Source organism: Ochlerotatus camptorhynchus, unplaced genomic scaffold, assembly GCF_037179485.1.
Source record: "Ochlerotatus camptorhynchus isolate MF236.1 unplaced genomic scaffold, CSIRO-AGI_Acam_v1.1 ptg000025l, whole genome shotgun sequence".
NCBI lineage: Eukaryota > Metazoa > Arthropoda > Insecta > Diptera > Culicidae > Ochlerotatus > Ochlerotatus camptorhynchus.
In genome coordinates this window covers 1,227,815-1,252,847 of record NW_027040517.1, presented here as the reverse complement: position 1 = coordinate 1,252,847, position 25,033 = coordinate 1,227,815, and the positions used below count along the sequence as shown (strand labels likewise).

Genomic DNA, 25,033 nt, shown 5'->3' with positions numbered 1-25,033 from the left:
GCAACTACCATCGAGTCAACTGGGCGCAATATCAACACATATTCTCGGACAAAACATCGTCAGCCCTCATGAATCTGAGGTTGCTGAAAATGCAACCAATCTTCTTCACATTCCTAACATTTTCCAGAGGAATCCGAGATTGAGGATGACGAACTGTTGGCCTATATCAAATCATCTAAAAACAAGAAGGCCCCAGGTTTCGACAACATCCTGAATCTGGAACTCAAACACTTGAGTTCCAGATTCTACAACCATCTGGCACTGATTTTTAATCTGTGCCTCCGACTTGGCTACTTCCCCTCGTGTTGGAAATCAGCTAAAGTACCCATCCGGAAACCTGGGAAGGATCCGTCCTCTCCTTCAAGTTATCGACCAATCAGTCTTCTCTAAGGGTTATCAAAACTGTTCGAAAGAGCAGTGTACCACCGGCTCCTAACATCTGCCGATGAAAACAACTTGTTACTCGAGGAACAGTTTGGTTTTCGGAAAGGTCGTTCGACCGTCCAACAGCTGACTCGAGTAACAAACATTCTCAGACGGAACAAGTCGACAGTGAGCATGCATAAGGGCCTATACGCGATGATCGATTCTCTTCCTCGATTTTCTCTTTTGTTAATAACTCGCTAGATTTAACGTTTCTCGGTGCGTTTGCTGTTGCTTTTGATAGCCAATACAACCTGTTACTACTCTGCATTGAACAAATTCTAGAAAATGGTTTCGCTTAGCTGTAGCAATGCAAAGAGAAAATCGATGAAGAGAATCGATCATCGCGTATTCGCCCTTATGAATGCTCACTGTCGAAGTCTCTTTCGAAAACATCTGTCATGGCGTTGTTGGACGTTGAAAAAGCGTTCGACGATGTCTGGCATGATGGCCTGGTGTTCAAATTGCAGCAGTACGGCAATTTACTAGCCTCGGTCATGTGTCGCAACAAAGACCTACCGAGAACAAGACGCACAACCGTGCGCTACAAGATTGGTTAAATGACTCATTCAAGATTCAATCATGTACAAAGACGAAGCAATGAAGCTTCGGTTTGTTCCCACATTGCATGTATGTGTGCGTTTCATTGATTATCAAATCAACGCTACACCCTGACTCAACTATGCTCAAATCGTTCGTGACATTATTGTACGACTCACGCTGACACAAATTTACTCAACTTGAGTGTGGTGCTATACGACTCAACTTTCTTTTTTTTTTTTGTCTTCAAATAATTAGTTACCATTATTTACGATGATTAATATTCTATACCAACTCTATCTACCACATTAATAACGTAGTTTAATGTAGTGTATGTGATATGGTTGATATAAAATACACTACAATTCGTTGAGTCGCAGCGTTGAACCTGACTATTGGCCACGAAAAGGGCAATGCACATCAAAAATCGACTACATACATCCGAACATTTGTTTATCTCAAATCAACGGAAGACATTCCGCGCAACTACCATAAACCGAACTAGTTCATGTTGATCTTCGTCTAGCTTCGTCTACAATTTGGACTTCTACATCAACACATGCCAAGCGGCCTTCAGGTTCAATTGGCTAAACTTGGTGAGTTCGTTCCATTTTGTAAATTTTTATCTTTTCAAACCAGTAGCGTATAAGATCTACCATCGAACCCTAGTCGTGACAACTTCAATCTAGGGAATCAGGATTTTCCAGTTATCAAAGGATCACATTTTAGTTCTTGTGACTTTTTATGACTTGTTGATAGAGACAAGACTCGGTTAGTGACCACCGCCGTTATGCATTTCTATATTGTATATTTCAAATCAAAAATATTGTTTATGATCATAGATTTTACATAATCCTTTCCCCTTTGTCCTTCTCCTTATCCTTTCCCTCTTCTCTTTTCAGAAAGCGAGTAATGGCGCTATAGCCATAAGTCATAAAAGGCTAGGACAAGAGTTAGTGCTCATGCCCCAACCGTCAGAAGAAAATGGAGCATCACTTAACCTTTCTAGCTTTGATGCTTCCAACGACCAACTAATCATATAATTACCAGAATCGGAACGTACGGTACGTGATGTCCACGTTTCATCCATTTATTGGATTCAGAAGCATCTTCGATTTAATCAGGCCCGATGTTTTCTGAATCAAGGGCATATTCGGGAGTCTGTGGTCATACCTTCCAAAAAGTGGCTCAATCTTAAAATTTGGTAACCAAATTGCCGAGAACCAGTCAACATAAATCGACACACATTTTGCTCGGGACTCGGGACTCTTCCGGGGTTTTCCATTTCGTCTGGCCAACCACAGATGCAATTGGATTTTTACCTAGTCCAAATGAAAGTAGATATCCATACTTTTCGAATGGTGGCTGAATCATAACAATTGATCATTGCATTACGGAGAATCAATCATGTCAACATGTATCGACGACTGTTTGCAGCCTTGTAGTTTTGTCAGTTAAGTGAGTATAAAACGGAAAAAAAAATATGTCGCGGGATGAGATTTGAACTCGTGAGAGCGAGAGTCGTGGATGCTTACCAGTTAATACAACATAGTTAGTGTAGCGAAGAGCTAACAAGTTCTGACGGTATTCTACTGGTACATCTATGACGTTTATGTATTCACGGAAACTTGGCTCGATGGGAGGATCAATTCAGTGCAACTGTTTGGTGACTCTTTTACTGTCTACAGATTAGACCGTAATTCATCCAACAGCATTCGTACTCGTGGTGGTGGTGTGCTCATCGCTGTTTCCAACGAATTCGCCTCCTGCGTAATCTCCAACGAACTATTTACTACAATTGAAGCGGTTTGGGTTAAGGTCAGCCTCACTTCGCGGGACATCCTCATTGGAGCGGTGTATATTCCCCCTGAACGTCGACATGACTGCACCACAATGCAGCTTCATCTGGATGCTACAGAATTTGCATCGTCCATGGCTCATATAACGGATGTGCTTCTTCTGCTTGGTGATTTTAATCAGCCTGGGCTTAGCTGGTCACCCTCAGGCCAGGGTTATGCGTTTCCAGATCCGATTGCATCTTCAACTACTCCTGCCAGCCGCTTGCTTGTTGACGGCACGGCTTTTCATGGACTGAGCCAGATAAACCTTGTTCCCAATTTCCAGTCTCGTTTTCTCGACTTGGTTTTTGTTAGGGAAAGTGCACTTCTGGACTGTGTCGTCGTTGAAGCGCCTGATGTCATCGTTCCTCTTGACAATTTCCACCCTGCTTTGGATATATCTATCGCGAACGGATCTCAAATTCGTTTTGATGAAACCATGACTGCCACTCGGCTCAATTTCCGGAAGACCGATTTCCGTTTGCTGAGACGTTCCTTGTCCCGGATCAACTGGAACGTGTTGAATGACCTTGATATCGATACAACAGCCGCTCGATATAATAGCCTTTTGCGCGACTGTGTTTGTGCTTCAGTACCGAAGTGCCAACCTCCAAGAAAACCGCCTTGGTCTAACGCTACTCTCCGCAACCTGAAACGAGTGCGATCTAGAGCTCTCCGTGCTCTCACTCATCGACGATGTACCCTTACCAAGCGAAATTTTTCAATTGCCAGCAATGATTATCGCCACTACAACAAGCTTCTTTACAAGAGGTATGTAATTCGTACTCAACATAATTAATTAATTAATTAATTTAGCTTTATTTAGGAGGCTTTCAGCCTTAGGCTGGTTCGCCTCCACTACTCAACATAATCTGCAATGCCACCCCAAGGGATTCTGGTCGTTGACGTAGCATTGACAACTGAGGACAAATGCAGCCTATTTGCTAGGCACTTCTTAAGCGTCTTCTCGAATGACTCCCCATCGCAAGCAGAAATTGAGCAAGCCGTCCGTGATGTGCCAACCGACGTCGTAAACATGGATGTTTTTGCCGTAGATGTACAAATGGTTCTCTCTGTGATGAGTAAAACCAAATCATCATTTTCACCAGGTCCGAGTGTTATTCCATCTGCAGTCCTAAAAAATGCTCCGATATCTTAGCTGCTCCGTTGTCCTTGCTCTTCAACCTGTCACTTCGTCAACAGAAATTTGCCGCACTATGGAAACGGTCTACTATGTTCCCTGTTTTCAAGAAAGGAGACAAACGCAATGTGGAAAACTACCGTGGGATTACCTCGCTTGGGGTTGAATCTAAGGTGTTTGAGTCGCTGATAAATGAGAGATTGTTTGCTTCCTGCAAGCATTACATAAGTACATGTCAACATGGTTTCTTTCCTGGTCGCTCCGTGGAAACTAATCTCGTCAGCTTTACGTCGTTCTGTATGGAAAATGTATGCAAGAAACTTCAAGTGGATGCCATCTACACTGATCTTAAAGCTGCGTTTGATAGAGTTGTGCACGACGTTCTGCTAGCAAAGCTTGAAAAAATTGGATGTTCTGTTTCCTTCTGCAGCTGGCTTAGATCGTACCTCGTGCAACGTGAAGTTACTGTATGCATTGGAAACTACTCATCGTACTGTTTCTCGAACAGATCAGGAGTTCCACAGGGTAGCACTTTGGGACCAATCCTCTTCTCTTTATTTGTGAACGATGTAACGTTTATTCTACTACGAGGAGGTAAATTGTTTTTTGCCGATGACTTGAAGATTTATCTAGTCGTTCGAGGCTATGCCGACTGTTTAGAACTACAAAACCTTCTTGAAATCTTTAATGATTGGTGTGAACGTAATTTTATGGTCCTGTGCGTCTCAAAGTGCTGCGTAATTAGTTTCCATCGAACTAGGACTGCCATTTTGTTTGATTATAACATTGCTGGAACTGCAGTTCAACGTGTCGATCACGTTAAAGACCTCGGTGTCATGTTGGATGAAAAGCTCACATACACTCGCCACTTCTCAACCACAATCGACAAAGCTAATCGACAGCTTGGATTCATGTTCAAGATATCTAAGGAATTTCGTGATCCTCTGTGTTTTAAAGCCCTTTACTGTTCATTGGTACGCTCACTACTGGAATTCGCGAGTGTAGTCTGGAATCCCTACCAAGCTGTATGGAGTGGACGATTCGAAGCTGTTCAACGCAAATTCGTCAGATACGCACTGCGCTATCTTCCATGGAGTGACCCGCTGAATTTACCACCGTATGCTGACCGCTGTCGTTTACTGGGTTTGGATACTCTTGCTAAGCGACGAAACATATCGCAGGTCGTCTTCGTTGCTAAAGTTTTACTCGCAGAATATGATGTTCCTGAGTTACTGGCCAAAATTAATCTGTATGCTCCTGCCCGAACACTCCGTCCGAGAACCTTGCTACATGAAGTAGTACATGCAACCAACTATGCTGCAAACAGTTCCTTTGTCGCCATGATTCATCAATTCAACGAAGCCTCTGACCTATTTGACTTTGACATCAATGCCTCGATGTTTCGTCATCGTTTGCTGTTGACCAATTTTTAATTTTTAATGAGTGACTACATTTAGATTTAAGTGTTTCATTGAGACTATCAAGTCAGATGGACTTTAATAATAATAATAATAATAAGAACAATAAATAAAAATGAAAGGCAACAGGGGTTTCGGATGTTCCAATACAACTGTGTTATTTTTTCTAAATACATTTATTTCCTAAATTAAATATTTACTTGAAATATTCGCCTTTCACTAAGAGAAATACAAAGGAATTAGTTAGCATTTTACCAATTGTTTTACTGCCTAAACTGCTTCTTATCTTGCTTACATTGTAAAATTTGTCAATAGGTGTCCAGTTTATATACTGACCGTGTATCGTGGGTTTCAGATTTACGGTATGCCAATTTTTAGAAAATGATCAAAACCTCTATTCCGTAGTTTATTCGTTTTTTGTTTGTTTTACTTCATTCGATTTCCGTTAGTATGTGATCTCCACTCTAGTGCTGCTATTTAATCCTCATAATTTTCCACGTATGTTTTGTTGGCCTTTTCTGCTTGTAGTATTTTGGAGTAATTCTAGTTTCATGTGACTTGTTTTTAACTTGCTTATGTGAATATATAGGTTACAGAGAGAAGAATCGCGAAATATTATGAAGTTTATAATCAACTAATTATTCTAATTCCTTTTTCTCAACTTGACTTGCTGTGTTTTTTGTCCTATGTATATTTTTCACATTCTTCGATAGATAGAGCAGTTCGTGGCTTAGAATCAAGCTCATCTTAAAATTATTTTTTCAACTTTTACTGATTCCATTATTTTAAATTTACAAAAAAATTGAATTGATTTCTTTTTTCTTATCAGTTGAATGATAACCAGATGAAAGATTGTGTATATCCTTGTCTAAACAATACGACTGTTAATCCTTACTAATTGCTAGTTTAGTAGCGTAGTGTTCTAAAGAGTTGATGAGTTTGGATGAAAGTTGGAAGATTGAGACGGACATGACTTGAGTACATATCTGTGCACGTGTTCAGGGTAATGACGACGATTAAGATGATGGATGATAAGTTTAGCATTGATTGTAAGGAACAGAGATCCAGGCTAAAGAACTAAAATTTACGAATAAATCACAAAATAAAATCAATTTAACGTTTGTTTTGCCTGAACCAGTTGTGGCAGAACCAGTTGCGATAAAACAATTACAAAAAATAACCAAATTAAAAGAGACTAGATTACGAAGTTAAAATAAACAACATGCCATTAATAATTTATTGCTTGCCCTAGTTTTAAAGGTACGCAAAGCAAAACTTTATTTTTCTCAAAAAGACTAACAAAAACATCAATACTGAAAATGACCGTTAAGTAGATCCAATTAAAATTTTGTGCAAAAGAAACAAATGTACAATCTCTACAGTTTTTTTTTTCAGCAAGCATATGTTTTCATCAGTTTGTCGTTTATAACAAAGACCTATTTCAACTAAGCTCATTCTAAAGTCCAACCCTAAGAATCGATTGAGAACTAGTACCTTTCATTAGCATATGTTCGAGAAAACCAATTTCACATGTCCAATTGATGTACAAAATATTTACAGAATAAAGTTATGTAGAAAATTCCTGCTGGAAGGAAATTTGGTAGCATAAACTGTTTCCATTGCGCCGACCGTCCATAGCTGAGCATTCGTTTTCCCGTGTTCGATCCGTATTTATTATATCAGACAACGTTGACGTGTGTGTGTTTGTGTGTGTGTGTGTGATGTGCGTTGGGTTTATCCTCTTTTTGTTTGTATCTTTTTTTCAAATATCACCTGTTGCTGCCAATGCTTGGGAAAGCATCGTTTAAAAAGTCTAACATATAAGAGGCACGAATCACGTTTAGTCAGCCAGTTAGTTCTTTACATGTTGTAGGCAACGTATATGGGGTCCAGCTGGTCGGCTAAGAAGCCATCTCGCAAATGCATCCGCTGCTTTTCGCCTCTGCTGTTGATCGGCACAACTCCTAGAGAAGAACAAGGAAATTGCAGTGTCAACAACTGAGCTCTAGAACAAGTGCAAAGCCTTGCTGCTTACCTGGATCAACTACAACCACCACGCCGACGATCAGCTGATGTTCCTCTAGCACCGTATTGGTCACCAGTGGAACCAGGTCCAGTGCTTCCGATTCGTTTCCATCGAGTTCAACAACTACCACCAGTAGATTGGTCCATGTGAATACCGCACATTCGGCAATCTTCTTGTGGCATCGCAGGACCGAGTTTTCGATGTCGATCGGATGGTAGTACATGCCACGAAGCGTGATGACCTCGTCCAGAGCACCCACGATGTAAACCGCGTCGTGCAGTTCCTGTTCGTTTCCAGTTGCTGGGATCGTGGTGTTGGCCGCATTCGAGCTCGTCGTGGAGTTCAATGTATTGTGACCCTATAAACAAGAAAATGAGAGTGGATTTTTAATTAGGATCAACGGATATCACCGCTTCAGTACTCTTAGCGACTATCGATAGCAGAGCTGTCTACTGAACTACGTAGGCAATTTTTTTTTCGCGGAACCATCAAAATCCGACACATTTTCCCAAAAGAGCGCAAAACATTCTTGCACAAATGGTGCTTCATGCCTAAAATGTCCTTCAGGAATTAGCGAAAGTGGAGGAAGTAAGTATCAAAGCAGCCCAACCACCATCCGAAAGTCTGATCAGGAGATTACCTTTTCAAGACACACCGAAATCTGCCGAAAACAGGAACCTGTCGACCGGAAACTGGGCTGGAATTATTTTCTAATAGAAGAGTGCCTCTGTTCGATATTTAACTGAGAACATCGGCGAGCAACGTCCATCATGCCAATGCAAGAAACTGTCTACAGACGTTCAAGAAACAGAAGAAAGTACGTGACCCCCTTCGCACCCGACCAGAATCAGATCGAGTTAATACAACATCTTCACGACATCACCAATGTTGATCTGACTCAACTGAAAGTCACCAAGCTAGTCCCACGCGGAAAGAGTCTGGACGATCTTCAATTCGTCTCTTTCAAAGTGACTGTACCCAAATCGGCATCGGACGGTGGTCGGTGATCCGTGGTATTGGCCTGATGGGATAACTGTCCGCTTGTTCGAACCTAACAAAAAAAAAACAGACCCACATCGTCACTCTCTCATCCCAGGACGCACCGTATCAGACACTAAGGAAGCCCCTAATTCCCTGCATCGTGAGATCACCTGTCAACGTCAATGTCGTCCTGGCCCTGTGTTCAGTTCGGGAGTTGGGGGCGATCCAACGTCAACCTCTTTCGAAGCAACCACTCATCAACTATTTCATCAGTGTTCGTCGAGCCACCGGGCACTTGCACGCCTGCAAGCTTCATGGAAGCCCCTAAACCCCTCGTCACAGTCGAGTCATTGCTGCTAGCCATGCAGGTTCTGTGTATGAGTGCGGGGAAGGGGTATTTCAAGCCGCCATCGCAGGCAAGTATGCACACGTTTCAAACAGTTCTACCTTACCAGTGGAGAGCACTTCAAATGGCATGTCCCCTGAACGCTTATTTTCGGTATACTAGCAGAATGTTAGAGGCCTGCGTAACAAAATATCCCGTCTTCGCTTGGTTTTATCGAGCTGTGATTACGATGTTCTCCTCTTCTGTTCACTAAAACTTGGCTTAGATCTGATATTGACAGCGCAGAAAGTTCGAGTATCCATATTCCGATGCGACCGTAACACATCGACCAGTATTGTGCGCAACGGTACCAGAACCCCCGTCAACAGCAAACGCTGACGATAGCCTTTAGAACTAACGCTTGATTGATAATGTCACCGGACAACGTCAAGTGAGTTGTCAATTATCAATTTCGTTTATCATTGTTATATCATTATAACGATCAACACAGAACATACAACCAGTTAATAATTGGTAAAAGTTGGACTATAAATTTGTTAATTATAACTGTAATTGTAAGTATACTTTGCTTTAAAATAAACACATTGAAACAAATAATTGACAAAAGACTCAACGAATACAATTTTACTTCTAAAGTTACATTTTGTGCATCGAAAGGTTTCGAAGAACATAACCATGCAAGAACCAGGTCCCGTGCCAGTAAGTAATGCTGACTCATCCCAGCCTCACTGCATTATATGTCACCAGCCGGATGATGCGGATCGGAAAATGGTCCAGTGTGACGGATGCGAACGCTGGTACCATTTCATGTGTGCCGGTATCAACGATGAGATGAGAATCGAAGCTTCATGAGCACGGCATGCGCTCTCCCTAACTCGGCCGATTCCGTAGCGTCGACGTCCACCAGCGCTCGAGAAGCAAGGTTGCAACTTGAAATGCAATGCTTGGTAGAGGAGAAACGGCTACAGAAAAATGCAGGAAGAACGGGAAAAGCAGGACCAAGTAATGCAAGAGATGGGAAAAAGCGATTGTGGCTATGTTCGCATTGGAAAAGGAGTACATCAAGAGGAAGTACAATCTCCTCCACGCTTAGCTAGATGCTGATGGAGATGCGATAAGTGTTCGCAGCCGCAGAGATTGCCATCAAAGTACGCGCAAGGTAGAGGATTGGATTAATCGGTTCCCGGCAGTGACCCTGAGCGCCAATACTGGTAGTATTCCCACTGGGCTCACGTTACCAACGGAAACTACAGTAAGCTTAATCCAGATTACCTCGACGGCGGCTACCGCAGTTGCTGGAGCAAGTGTAGTGCAATCAACAATAGTAACCGCAATGAGGGTCAGTGAGATTCCTTCGTTCGTGACGGGCAGTTCTTCAATTGCACCGTCGACATCTTCCGTGTCGACAACAATACACCAAGTGATTGTACAACCACCATTGACTGTCCAGCTACAACCACTACCTATACCAACAGTACAGAAACCTTTGTCCGTTCAGCAACCGGTGCCAGCTCCACCAATATGAACAACAGTGATACAGTGGTACCAAAGCAGACCAATAACAACCCCGTTGGTGAGTGCTTTGCAGAACGTGAATCTGCCGACAACAATGAATGTCAGTAATATGTTCGTGATTTCACCAACAATGACGGCATCTGTTTCGTACCCGTTGCCTTCATTGCCACCGATGGGCTCTTTTTCATTGTATACGCAGTACCTATCGTCTACCTTATACCAGCCACTACAATCACAGGTATCGGCATCGTCAGCTTGGTCAATACCATCACACATGACCATGGTATCATCAACTTCAGTACCGGTGTATGCGCAGTCAGGTGCAGCTCAGTCGGTTTGGAAACAGTCTTCGTATTTTATACCACCACCATCTTACCATTCAACGCCAAGAAGCATACCGCTTGAGGAGCATCTAGGAGCAAGACGTGTGGTTAATATGACGCAGCCGATCATCTAGGGAATGCAACCATCAGTCTGGGTATGTAAAACGGCTAAAACGTGACCGTCAATCCTGTAGTGGGTCATTATACTCCCTCAACGACGGCGGTAAGTAATCGATGTTACGTGCATGACCTGCGAGAAGCAAATCAAAATTTTGTACAAAATCCTTGGGTCTCCGTTAACCATTATATACCACCATCGTCTGTGGCACAGCAAGCAAGTTATTCAAATCCTTTGCCTCTGTCATATTTGGATGGGAATTGGGGACAGAATCGAAATTCTCGGTACCTGGGTACGGGTACTCGTATGGCGGTGAACAATTCCAGAGTAACTAACCTCCCTAACACGGATCATTCATCTCCTCAAGAGACATTCAGAGGACCAGACGCTCACCAATTAGCTGCACGTAATGTGGTTCCAAAGGATTTTCCATCGTTTGACGGAAGCCCTGTGGAGTGGCCATTATTCCGGAGTAATTTCTAAACCTCGACGCAAATGTGTGGGTACCCGGATGCCGAAAATCGTCTGAGACTGCAGCACTGTCTGAAAGGCGATTCAAGACGGTTAGCAGTTTTTTGTTACATCCATCGAACGTTGGCGAGATTGTATCAACCCTTCGTATGCTGTATAGCCGACCAGATGCTATCATTGGTATGCTGCTTAATGAAGTTCGCAGCACTCATACACCGAAACCAGAGAAGCTAGAGGCTCTAGTAAATTTCGGAATGATAGTTCGCAACCTTTGTGCTCATTTGGTGTCAGCTGGACAAGAGATGCATTTGGCTAATCCTATACTTCTGCTAGAGCTTGTGGAGAAGTTGCCAGCCAATATCAAATTGGGATGGGCAATGCACAAGCAATCTGTATTGGTAGAGGATTAACGCGCCTGTGCTTACTATATGAACACGTTCATCAACGCCGCTAGCAGTGTCAGCAGTGGATTCTCGGAATGTACCGAGAAAAACAACAACAGCGGTGACAAACTGGGTGAATCTCAAGCACCAACGTTTCCTAATGCACGGCCATGTGCAGTATGTCTAACCCCTGGACATAAGCCTAAGGAATGTCCCACCTTCAAGGTGAAGAAACTCGATGATCGTTGGAAGGCAGTTTAGGAAGCACATTTATGCAAACGGTATTATATCCGCACGGTAAGTGGCTGTGCAAGGCTCCAGTATGCGGAGCCGACGGTTGCCAAGAACATCATCAAAGGTTCCTACATCCGGGGAATCCACAAGATGGAGAAAATTTCAGATGGTCAGCTACAACAACAAGGCGTAGTGACGGTTCATCAACATCAACCTCAGAGGATACTGTTCCGCATCATTCCGGTTTCACTTCACGCTAACGGGAAAACCTTTAACACGTTCGCCTTTCTCGATGGGGGATCAGATTCAACGTTGCTGGAGAATTCTATAGCTAAGGAGCTTGGTGTCACGGGACCGGTGTTTCCGCTGTGCACCATTCATATTTTGATATTTTGTTTATCGAGTATTGCTTATTTTTTGCTGAAAATGTCAGGTTGAGATTTTATGCGTTTTGGGAGACATTAAAGTTCAAAAAATCGTAGTTTTTTCGTTTTTTTTCAACAATATCTTCAAAATTTGACGCTTTTTTTACAAAAGTTATTAATTTAATGCATTTGCATAAGAGGGGGGACCTCCTTTAGCTCAGTCGGTAAAGGCGCAGCTACAAAGCAAGACCATGCTGGAGGTGGCTGGGTTCGATTCCCGGTCCGGTCTAGGAATTTTTCGGGTTGGAAAATTTCTCGACTTCCCTGGGCATAGAGTATGATTGTACCTGCCACACAATTATACTAATCACAGCAAAAAAAGTTGTTGAATATTACATCGAAACTGATGCAACCAGGTCAATCCATCGGTTGTGTAATATCACATTGTACGATGTACATCGATTTTGCGAACAAAATTACATCCATTGATGTAATATTGTATCTGCTGTTTGCTATTACATCATTATTTCATACATCAGCTTGAATTACGTTGATCGATATTACATTTTTTTTTGCTGTGATGCAAAAATGGTACAGGCATCGAAAACTCTCAATTAATAACTGTGGAAGTGCATCTAGAACACTAAGTTGAGAGCACGCAATAAGCTAATAATGCCATACGCAATAAGCTTGAAATGCGAAGAAGAAGAAGAAGAAGAAGAAGCATAAGAGAAAAATATAACATTATATTTTCGACATTTTTTCTTTAACTCCAGTAGGCTGTGGAAATTTTACGTCTTCAAAAGAGTTGTTTATTTTGTCAAGATAAACAACTTTGCCCAAGACAACAAGCCTCCAAAACGTCAGAGAAAGAAGTAAGATTGTGGCGCCATCTTTGTGTTTTTAACTATTTGTTTATGTTAATAGATGGTCCTTATTATGATGAGAAACTTTGCCGAAGACACCAAGTCGGGTAAATGCGTCGTTTCGGAGTTATTAATTTTGCTCCGCTAGTGTGGCAAAAGAGATGATCGCCGATTTGCTAATGTACCTGGAAACAGTTCTATTGATTGTTTCACACTCAAGTCGTCATCTGACATAAGCATCTAGTCGATAGGTTTGGAAAAAAAATGCAGCTATTGGTGCCTCTACCACTGTATGTGCTCCTGTCATCGTTAACTTAACGATCTCAGACACGGGTAGGGGATGTACTGCATTGATGGTAAGCTCCCATAAGCACACTGCCGTACTCTAACGGAACTATCAACTCTATACTTTCATCTCCTCATCCATCGTATAAAATTACCAGTTTAAGGTTCAATTTACTTTAATGCATTTTCGAAAAATTCAAATGCAGTTTTTTTCGACGCACCATTACAGATTGCCAAAAGCTCGCGTCATTCTACCCTTTTTGCTATTATACATAAAATGACGCGAGCTTTTTGCAATCTGAAATGATGCGTCGAATAAAACTGCATTTTAATTTTTCGAAAATGCATCAAAGTAAATTGAACCATTGACAATTGGCACTTCTTTATCGTCAGGGATTAGGTTCAGTTTTTTTTTTCGTTGCTCTGAAATATGCCGAACTCGTCATAACCCATATATAAATATTTTCTTTATTTTTTTCTTAAAAAAAAAATAAAAAGTAAGTAAGTTTGTATGTATTACATTTTGTTTAATTTGGAGCCGGAGTCGGTTATTTTCAAATCAGAAGAGCCAGCGTCGGAGTCGGTCGAAAAAAAAATATATCTAAACTCAATATTGAACGATTTTTTTTAAATATTCTGAAATCTTACTAAGACTCTAGGGGAAGGGGAGATTACTTAAAATTTTACAGTGTCATACGTTCAAAAACCCTTACATAATTTGTGGATGACCCCTAAATAAACAGTCGGTCAGAAATCCGTCGCGTTATCCCTATACACCACTGGAACACCTCCTGGATACGTATGTATGAGATAATTAACAAATGAAAACAACAACACTTACCTGTGAGTGAATCGATTCATTATCCGAGTCCCGACTTGCGATGCTGGGTGTCGTTTCGTCCAAAATAGAACCAGCCTGCGAACACTCCGTCCGCCGCAGGAATCCCAGGTAACCCGTTCGGGCCCACGTTTCGCTGATGCTACACCCGGTGACCAATTTGGCATTGAAATGGTCATTATAATCGGTCTCATCGCCATAGATGGTGAAGTAGCCGTTTGAGTTATGAGGTGATTGTACCTGTTAAATTATTCGAAAATTTTACTAAGAAACATGAATTAATTCAATTAATCAGGTAGTATACATACCCATATTTCACCCAAATGAGAATCGCCGCACTGGCCTTTACTATCCGGATTAGCGATGATAACCTTTACGCCCGGTAGCAGTTTGCCAGATTCAACCAAACAAAGCGAGTTCGGAGCACCTCTTTCGACCAGTGCTACCCGATTGTTTCGTAGCGCTCGGAGATCCACATACACTTGGGCACTTTCTGCCGAGCTGGCTCCTTGCACACAGATGGCCGGGTTTACGCGACAACCAAACGAAGTCGACACACAGCGCATGTTGAGTCCCAGTGCTTGGAATAGCTTGCAGAATTGCTGCGTCAGTTGAACCCGAGGCCGTTCTTCTGCAACCACCACACATGTTCGTACACAACCGAGATTGATGTTACGTTGCTTGAGCATTTGAATAGAATTGCTGAGCGCTTTCGTACACAGCTCTATCACACCGTATGAACAGAAAGTATCACGAACACGATACTGTGATAGCGTACTCAGCCATAAGCTGGGATTTGCTTCGACCTGAAAGTGAAAATGGGGTTAAACCGGGAAACAAAACTACATTTGCAAGGGACACTCACTTCGTATGGTGCTATCAGAATTGAATGGTGGCCGCTATAGACGCTGATCAGGGTCCACATTGAGAAACCCAATCCACAGTATGGGTCCAAACAGAGAGCCACGTGGCGACTAGGATACAATTCACAGGCTAACTTCAAGCTGGCACATAAACTCGATAGAGATCTAGAATAAACAAAACCATTTTCCATTGACAAACGATTTGTTACAAAAAGAAACATTCTAATTTGACATACCGATGCGTAATGATGACTCCACTAAGCCGTCCGCAAGTGGAAACACTAAAATCCAGATAAGCAGTCGAATCCAGCGTACTGTTGGCGATAGCTGAAATCAAAAAGTCGTTAACTCTTCGATGACACCACAAATCAACTATACATACCAGCTAGCTTCCGCTTGGGGTTATCTTCAATGTCCAAGATCACCGGCCAACTCTTTGGATCGATGGAGGTGGCAGCTTCACGAGATTTGAGCAGTTTGATGATGCTTTGGATGGAAAGGATTATGCCACTCTTGGACACGTCCACAATCATCCGCACGGTGGGTAGGGTTGTAATGAGGTTCTGAGGATGAGGTGGCCGTATCGTAACCGGAATCGCTCCCAGGTACAGGCATCCGTAGAAAGCACAAATCAAATCCAGACCCGGTGGGAAAATGAGCGCAACATGGTCGCCTGGATTGACTTTGCCGCGTTCCTGAAGCAGAGCAGCTATCTTCTCGGCACGCTTGTGCAGCTCGGAGCAGGTGAGGGTCTTCGCCACAGCACCCTTGGAGTTTAGCAAGGTGTACAGCACGTGGTCGGGCGACGAGTTGGCTCGCCATCGGAGCACTCCGGTTATCAGTTGATGCTGGTGGAGAAAATATTTAATTATTCCTAGTCTGCGGTTCGCCGTTTCCGGTGCGTTGAAGTCTTTGGTACAGAGCTAGCAAGATCGCTCGCTCCGGTTCAGCGTATTCAAATGACTTCAATGCTTCGTAAGCAAGCTGCAGGGTAGAACAGGGGACAAATGCACCGCAGGAAAAACGTACAATGTGGTTTTTCATAGCTATTCCCCTCTTAAGTCTGGGATTGTTGTGCCGAAATGCTAGTTTAAGTACAAAACTATCATTGTGGCTTGTACAATTTAAGAATTAAAAACGGGAATGCTATGCATAATCGCATCGGACATTTTCCCCCGGGGTGCATTTTGGACTGTTTTCCCCTAATATCTTATTTCGATTTTTGAAACATTTTAATGCCTATTTATTCGAATCTTTTTACAATGCGTCGTGTAGAAAAAGGTGTGTGATGATTCGAAATTGTTCGTTATGAAAGTAATTGGACCAGGGTTGTTAATCAATAACTGTCGATAAGGTTTGCATTACAGCAATGCTAATACTATTGCAGACGTTATCGGCGGTTATCGATTAACAATCGTGAATTGGACACATTATGAGCAAGCTAGTTGTTCAAACGATTTTATTTCAATTTGTTTTTTTTTTATTATAATTTAACTTAAAAAATGATGATGATGGTCCCCCTCTTACTTCTACAAAGCTTTGAGCAGGACGATTTTTTTTAAGATAATTAAATATAACATTTTAACCAGATATGCAAACAAAATACAGCTGGTAACAGTTACAGATATAAACTCCCTCTAAAGTTTACAGTTGCATCACAGCGATGTAAATGTGAAATAGCTTAGGCGTTTGCCTCTTAGTTCAGCTTTTTGGCCACCTAAAATATTCATAAGAATTACAAGCGGTTAAGAGTTAATCAACAATCAACAAAGCATCCTAATCAAGGAATCAAAAATATCTCAAAATGACAAAATGACAAGCGATCAACACAATAACCCTATGTCAGAAATGGAAAACATATAATCTTCTACCTTTTTTGTCATGAAAAACTACCTTTGCAATATAGCTCGCTCGGGCCGGTATTCGCATTTTTACCTTTTTATGCAAATCGTTGCACATTCTAAGATGGCATATATTTCAGCTTGAAATACTATCCCATTTTCCCATGGACACCGAGAAGTTAACCCCAGGGCCGGTAATACCAGCCCCGACCATATTATCTTGTTTCTAATATTCAGTCTTCCTGCATCCCAGTCAACGCGAGTCACATCAGGAACTTGGAAATTATGGTTGAAATAATGTCGCTTTAGCATACAATCTTATCAATATTAATGGACTTATCTGAAACTCTTTTAGAATGCTCAAATGTCCAATAAGATCTCCATCGAAGAAATTCATGGACCGTTTGAGCCTTAGAGCACTTTTCACTGCATCCAGTTGAATATATTGATGAAGAGGAAGGATATTGAGTAAAGCATCTAAGGCTGTAGAGGGAGTACTACGCCTTGCTCCAGTTATGGAAATAGTAACAAGCCTTTGTAGCTTGTTTAGTTTGACTTGTGCCGTTTGTTGCTTAGTTTTCGGCCACCATATAAGTGCGGCGTAGGAGTTTTTCATAACTCTGATTCATAGACTTTTTCTTTAACAAACAATACCGCATTCAAGTTTATGGCATCAATTTCTATTGTACTAGGACTACTTGTTTGAGTGATGAAATTTGATGATTTTTAACATCTTTTCAATAAATCTGAAATTTATGCAGAAAAATATGTTTGTTTTGAAAAACTCGTCAAAGCAGTTATTGGAGTCTCACGATAAAATGCTATCAAAATTGACTTGATATCAACCACCAAAAATATGCTATAAGCTAACCAAAAACACATCCCATAGTGATCAATTTCACCCCGGTGATCAATTTTCCCCCAGACTACTGTAGTTATCTATGGGACAAGAGATATGGCAAATGTCCACAGTTCATACAATTTCCAATAAAGAGATGAACTAGCCTCAGGCTAAAAATCTCTAAAATAAAGAAAAAAAAAAAAAAAAAAAAAACAATTTCCAATAAAAATATGCACTAAAAACATTAAACTGTGTAGAAACCCCAAAACAGTCCATGTAGTTAATGAAGAGCACCTATATAGTTATTATTGTTTATAAATCCAAAAACAATCTCTAACCCTGATTTGCATCTTGACATATAAATAATTCCGGTGACTATAAACTCTGCATGTGGGCAACATTTCATAAATCAAAAACAAAGCACTTCGTGAGCTAAAGCACATTTAGTACATTTAATTTAGGCGACACTATTTTTTGGATTAAAACAGAAAGTGTCCATTTTTCCCTCACTGCCCTCAAGATGCCTCGGTAGCGCAAAACCGTCCATTTGTTGCAAAATATTTCGCCTCCCCGCAGCAAAATTTAGGTGAGCATTGCTTAGTGGGTGAAGACAGCAAAATCTGCATCAGTAAGAATAAAAACAATAAGCTTCACCAATGAAACAGAACGCGGACTGCGGCAGGCAGAGAGAAAAAAAACTCTCTTTCTCTCTCTTTGTCGTGTCTCCGTATCCGTACATAATAACCAGTAAAATCTTGCTCAACCATTGACTCAGTCAATCAGTGATTCAAGCCACCTGAAACTCGAGCGGCACTCACTCAGTGCCCGAGTTTCCTCGGTATCGGCTTGGATTTGTGCATTTCATAGAATGAACGGATAAAGGCGTAAACGTAAAGGGCACTCTTTCGCTCTTCTCTTGAAGCGGAAGGTGACTGATGGACAGAGACAGTTTTGGTTTGTATAGTTCTCTTCCGTGGAGATTATTGTCGGTTTCAAATCGCGGCTTCGCTCATCAATCAGCAACATTGCTTAGAATGAGGAAATTTTTCAGTTTGGATGGCAACCATATTTTCATTGTTTCAAACTAGACTAATTTTTCCACGTGAATTTAAGCAGATTATCCAAGGGATAACTTCTGAAAAACTCAACAATATCAATAGAATCACTTAGAATGTCAACAACATAATTGACCCAATAAATATGTAACGCCAGTTTTGCAAACCATTATTGTTATGGGTAGTATTTAAAGTTTGTGCTTAAATTCGACCATATTGAATTCTTTATTTGTTGTTAAAATTCATAAAACAGAGTTTTAGTCTAGAAAATACTATATTTAGACATCATATCAAGAAGAATGGCAACTTTGCCAGAATCCATGCGACAGATACAATAGCGCTGCACTTGAGTGAAGGTGGAAGCAACGCATAGAGAAATGAGCAAATACACAAACCTTTCTTCTGAGGATGTAATCTTTGCTATCAAATTCGTTCAAATCATTTACCTTTGAGCGGCAGATGGCGGGATTATACCTGTCTCATAGCGTTCGTATGAGAAAATGGAAGAGTTGCCAGTCTTCTTGATTTGTTGTCTTCGATTTATGTCACGTTATCGGCTCACAAAGTGTTTAACTATTTTACTTCTTGTAGCTTTTGTAAGAGACTATATTCACAGCTATTGATTGGAAGGATAGGAAATCATGTCTGCTTTAAAAGTCATTTTTATTCCTTTATTTAACGTCGGTCTCTGTTCCGCAATCTAGTGCCAATCACCGACGGACATCGATTGCCATCCATTGAAGGCAATCGAATGTGCAGGAAGGCAGCTTCCACACCTGCGTAGGATATCGCACCCATACACATGGGCCGGGACCAACGGCTTTACTTCCCTTCCGAATTAAGACGTGAATAGAGATTTTTATGCCTCGGAAAAATCCCACTGACCTCGGCTGGGATTGAACCCAGACCCATCGGGGTGTGAGAAAGCAGTCACGCTTACCACTGCACCACCGGCGCCGGCTACTTCAAAAGTCATATTTAAAAGTTTACAATAAGTTTCAAACGAAAATAGTAATTAAGAGCTGAAATTCTCCGTAAGACGACTGCAAGTATGGGTCAACCAGTTTTGATTTCACAACTTCAACATGGCTATAGGCCTTTTATATGCACCACCAACGTAGAGGGCACCACGCCAGTTCGAGAGGAAACGTCAACCAAACCGTTTGTTTACATCAGAAGAAGGATTTTTCACAACACAAATCAAAGCATTTTTCATAGAACATCTTGCCAATTTTCATCAGTAATTGTCTTATTTTACGATTTTCCACACATCTGAACTGATTTGCACCTAAATTATTCATACACAAGCAATCCGGAAGATCATAACCACTAAGGCACTATTTGAATTTTGCATTTTTTTCAACAAAAATATTCCTGAGCACTAGCAGAATTCTTGCAAAAATGATACAGAATTAAATTTTTCAACCATTGATCAAGTTTTCGAGCATCTCAGATGAATCAATTTATCAGGAAAAGTGAAAAAAATTCCGCTTCCAATGTCTGACGGCAAAAAATTCTGCTCACAACACTCTTTTTGACGTTCTCATATTCACCACCAGAGGTTGAATTGATCGCTTAGTTTCTATTAAAAAGGCGTTTCTGAAATCAATCATGCTGGCATACCATTCTTAAGTTTTCAATTGGTATGTTCCCAAAAATAAGTTGGTTTTTTAACTGAATATAGGCAATAGTGGCGTATACGTAACTTAGTTGTCACACGACAGTTTTGTACGTATAAGTTATTTTTGTGCTTCATGTACGATACATTGGTCGTTCCATTTGTTCGCAGAAACTTTTGGATTTACATGCATTCTTGTGGTCTAGGTTGCCTCTGATGTACGGTGGTAAAAAAATATTAGGGTAAGGTGTGGCAAAATTAATCATGGGGTAAGATGGGTCAGTTAGAACATACATTAATTTATTTGTTTGTCGATATCATCAGCTTCAACACAACCCCAATGATGGTTTGTTTTTTTTAACCTGCATTGAGGTTACATTGAGCCGGCTGATGTTGACAAAAAAAATCGAGCAGGGCATCTTGCCCCACCTAGGCCTATAAATAATTATACTGGATATGCTGTAAAAGTTCACAAGACCCCGAGGTTTCTGGAATTTGTACCCGAAGTCCACTGTACGTGCTGCCATCGCAGTGGACCAATTCACAGTTTCTGAACCTCGAAGTTTTGTAGGTTTCCAAGAAATTTTCCAAAACCACAATTAAATTGCTCATTTTTTTTCTGAATTGCCTGAAAGTTTACGCGGTATACACTCGAACACAAACAAGAAAAGAAGTTTTTGAATTCAACATTTGATGTTCCAAATATGAGCAGTATTGGTGATACCTATCAAAAATGTAGGGTAAGTTGGATAATCTACTTGATTTATTTATTTTTTTGATGGTGATGATCACCAGGCTCAATGTAGTCCCAAGCAAACTATCATTGGGGTTGTATCGATCCTGTCTATTTTGACAATCAAATAAATACTAATGAATCAATGGGTTTTAATGGAACGCCACATACACATATGCTCGAACAATTTAGTTAGAAAAAAGACCTTCCACCATAAGTTTTTTTTATCCCTCGATAAAAATGATGAATCGTTCACTTCTATTTGCCCGATCTATTAAACTCCCCGTAATGTGGGTAGATCACCTTTTCGTGGTACGTTACGGGATGTAAGATCTACTATCGATTGCTAGTCCTGACTACTTCAAACTAGGAACAGAACTTTTCAGTGATCAAAGGAACACATCTTAGTCCTTGTTATGCCTTGTTGTTAGTGACATGACTCGGTTTTGTCCACCGAGGATGATCTTGAAATAAGGAAAAAATGAGTTAGTTAGTCTTCATCAATGTGATTCCTAATCTGCTATTCGTTGTTCTCTAGTTTGAAGTGGTTAAGACTAGGGTTCTGATGCATGATCATTATCGGTGTTATTGCTTAATTTTGTTTTGGAGGGTGCTCTCACTCTTCGAAGGTTTTAAATAGTTTAAATTGCAATTAGAATCGATTTGTTGCGATAAAGGCAATAATGACAACTGTATCAAAACCGAATACTTCATCATTTCTCAATAGTGATGGAGTAATGCGACATGCACTATACTAAGGAGACGCGGTACAATAGATCAAATTACTGTTCGCAGAGGAAAAAAAAATACACTCCAACTCGACTACATATATGACATATATATTATATGTATCTAAATCTGTTGAAAAAAGTCCAACTCACCTTCCGCTCGTTATCATCCGCCAGTCCAATGTCGCGTCCCTGTGCTGAAGCCAACCGGTTGCCCTGGACCAAATTACCGACCATCACCGAAGCCGGGCCGACGGAGGCATCTGTTCCGGCGGTGTTGATCGAAGTCGACGACGACGGTGTGGTGCCGGAAATTTGAAGTTGTTGGATAGAACCTGAATTTAGTTTTTCGGTTCGTTTCACGATTCACGGGCGGATGTGTTAGAGGGTGGTTATTTTTTTAAAGGTTTGATGCGTGATTTTTGTTATTGTTACGATACGTGTTGCGTGTGTATGATAGGTATAAGAAGTGGCACGTGGTGGAAATATATGTTAGGATTCAATGTTGGGTGGTTATTGGTTTAAACGTGTGATTTATGCGTGTGGATGTGCGTGGATTTGGTGGAGAGTTGGTGTTGTTATTGTATTTTTTTTTAAAGATGGGTTAAATTATAACGATGTCGTATGGTTATGTTACCGTTTTACGGGTGACGATTATTTACAGGGTTGTAAGGTTTTAGTGATCGAGAATACCAGAACCAAATAAATCATGTTTAATATTCGTAGGCGATGATGGTTTTAGGGATGTTGATGAGGGTATTATTCGGCCAATTCGGTGGCGAAGAGATGATGGTGATGATCATAGGTGATGTAGACGGAACCATTTGTTATCAATTATTTTACGTTATTGCGTCAAAACACACGTGTCGGTTTTGCAGATTTTGATTTTTAGTATTTGTGAGGAGCAGAGCAGCATTTAAAAAGAAAATTAAGAGAGAAAAACAATGATATTAATTTTGAGTAAATGAAAGTTTACGAAATTAATGAAAACAAATTATATGATAAGTAGTACAGCCAATTGGATAAGGCAAAATACAGTTAGTAAGGTGGTTGCCAAACGAACTAAAGAGTAGCCAGAATACACGCATTAGTTGTCGCTCAAGAGGATTCGTTTCAAGTGGTAGGTCAACCTTTTCCCCATATAGCGAGGTAGTAGGAATAAAAAGCAAGAAAACAATCAAAAAACGACAAAACAGAACAGATCGGACAATTGAAGGGGAAATTATGCGATGACATCCACATCTTGTAAAGAACCTCTTTGCTGGAGATTAGTTTTGTGCTGGTAACAACCAAATTCAACATGTGCTCTACTCTACGAACGGAAAGAGGCAATAACAGTTATTGGTTCGATAAACAGAAGCGAGAAAAATGGAACACATCGGGTGCAATGGGTAATAATCACTCAGGGCGTCTACATACCGTGATGGAGTTCTCTTGGTTTGGGCAGATTTGTGACGCACGTATGTGGACACATTAGCACATTGGCTGGATGCAACGATCCCTCAAGGAATCGACGGCGAGCTTCCGTCAAATGGATTCCACCAAGCGGTGTTTTTGGCAGATGATTTGGAGGAACCAACGCTAGGCAGTAGATTCCTACCTGATGTATGGAGTCCACCGCTTGAAGCACGCGAGACATCCATTGGAATGACTCTTCCTCGGAGCAATCAGGTCGTTGTTCTGCGATCACACATACTCGCTCGTCCCGCAATACCTTTATGCTGAAAACGGCTATGCGGCCACGGTATATGAATCGCATAGGCTCAACGGCCAGGACTGTGGCAATAATGTCGTCAGCGTTGTGCTTGCGCCCAGTGACTGTCATCAGGCCGTCTCTAGAGCCACATACAAACACCAAACCACCAGGTCCCAGAAAACCAAGCAAACCACTTCTTACGTACAGTTCATCACTGATGGGCTTTCCTAGTGTTTGTACTTCACCTTCCAGAGCCGGTGGAGGCTCCGTGAGTGCCTGAACCTATAACAGTAGCATTGCAAAATGATGGCGATCTTCTGTGAATGTTGCAGCTTCGGTAACACTTACCTTGAATGTAGAGTTGGTCATGCCATCTAATCCATAGTAGGTTGTTCCAGTGGACCCTGACGTAACACAAATTTCACCAACCTGATCTGTCTTACATAGCACCGCTGGACCTTCGGCGTTAACCACAATCATAGTTGCTGTGTAGAAGAAAAATACATTGGATTGTTTATTATTCTAAACGATATGTACAATACAATTTGACACTCACCACTTGGCATAACCTGGCCACAGTCCTGTAGAGTGAGTGATGTAAGCGAATCTTCACTGTCGACGCGAACCACTCCATGTGAAAGGGCTGCCATCGAGAGGACTCCTCGTCCGGTAGCAGATTGGTTGAATCCACCGGCTGATCGACCTGGTCGTCTGAGGGAAACGGTGAAGACCTCAGAACTACTCGCACAGGGACAAATTGCATCCGCTCGCAGACCTTTAGATTGGAACACACTCAGGAATTGATCACAGCTTGAAAGAGACCACGGATTGGCACCGTCTGCGACTAGCAGCATCCGTAGCGACGCAAGTGAGATTTCCTTGTGATCCTTGGTTGCTAAAAGACCCCAGTGCAAATCGCGACTCTTCACTAAACAGCAAGAAGCGCGATACTTAGTGATCAGTTGCATCCATGAGGAAGGTTTGAGCTTCATGAGTGCGTATGGTATAAACAGAACATGCATCCCGTTAAGCACCGAAGTCAGCACGCTGTGCCAGAGTCCAACTTCTCGTTTGAAATCGAGCACACAGACAATGGTTTCGCCCTCTGTATAATGGCATGCCATGGTCAAGGCTCGACAGTGGTTGATCATCGACTGGCGCGAGACTGTGACTCCCATGACGCTGCCATCCTTATCCGTAGTGTACTCAATGTACGCGATCGAGTCCTCATTTATACGGTTATTATTAGTATTGAAGTCCTTTGGGACCTTAGGCAGGTGTTCGGTTACAAACCAATGCAACCGTGGCCACCCTTTAAGCTTGGCCACCTCACCGGTCGACGACTTTGGCAATCCTTTCAGGCATGCTTCCGATGTCAGTGCTACCTGTACACCACAGGAACTCAGCAGGAAACCTACTTGCTGAGGCGGGGAATCGGAACTCGAAAGAGGTAGCTCAATAGGCAGTGGGACCAATCCACGGAACATACAACCGTACCACGCCGTTATGAAACTGAAAAAAAAAGTCATCAGTACACATACATTATA

At 41.5% G+C, this 25,033-nt stretch overlaps 1 protein-coding gene across 12 annotated transcripts in view; it reads right to left on the bottom strand.

The window, feature by feature from the left end:
* Positions 1–5,841: 5,841 nt before the first annotated feature.
* The window catches only part of DIP2 (disco-interacting protein 2), a 321,435-nt gene continuing 302,243 nt past the window's right edge, over positions 5,842–25,033 (bottom strand). For 10 of the 12 annotated variants that reach the window (XM_065229771.1, XM_065229776.1, XM_065229745.1 and 7 more), the window contains 11 exons: positions 24,043–24,998; positions 23,835–23,971; positions 23,210–23,768; positions 21,944–22,125; positions 15,357–15,822; positions 15,211–15,301; positions 14,977–15,139; positions 14,420–14,917; positions 14,115–14,351; positions 7,396–7,744; positions 5,842–7,324 (listed from right to left, as the gene is read on the bottom strand). In XM_065229771.1, coding sequence (XP_065085843.1) covers positions 7,221–7,324; positions 7,396–7,744; positions 14,115–14,351; positions 14,420–14,917; positions 14,977–15,139; positions 15,211–15,301; positions 15,357–15,822; positions 21,944–22,125; positions 23,210–23,768; positions 23,835–23,971; positions 24,043–24,998 — 3,742 coding nt within the window. In that variant the 3' untranslated portion in view covers positions 5,842–7,220. The remainder of the gene's footprint in view (positions 7,325–7,395; positions 7,745–14,114; positions 14,352–14,419; positions 14,918–14,976; positions 15,140–15,210; positions 15,302–15,356; positions 15,823–21,943; positions 22,126–23,209; positions 23,769–23,834; positions 23,972–24,042; positions 24,999–25,033) is intronic. The other 2 variants (XM_065229755.1, XM_065229717.1) reach the window with 1 other exon arrangement.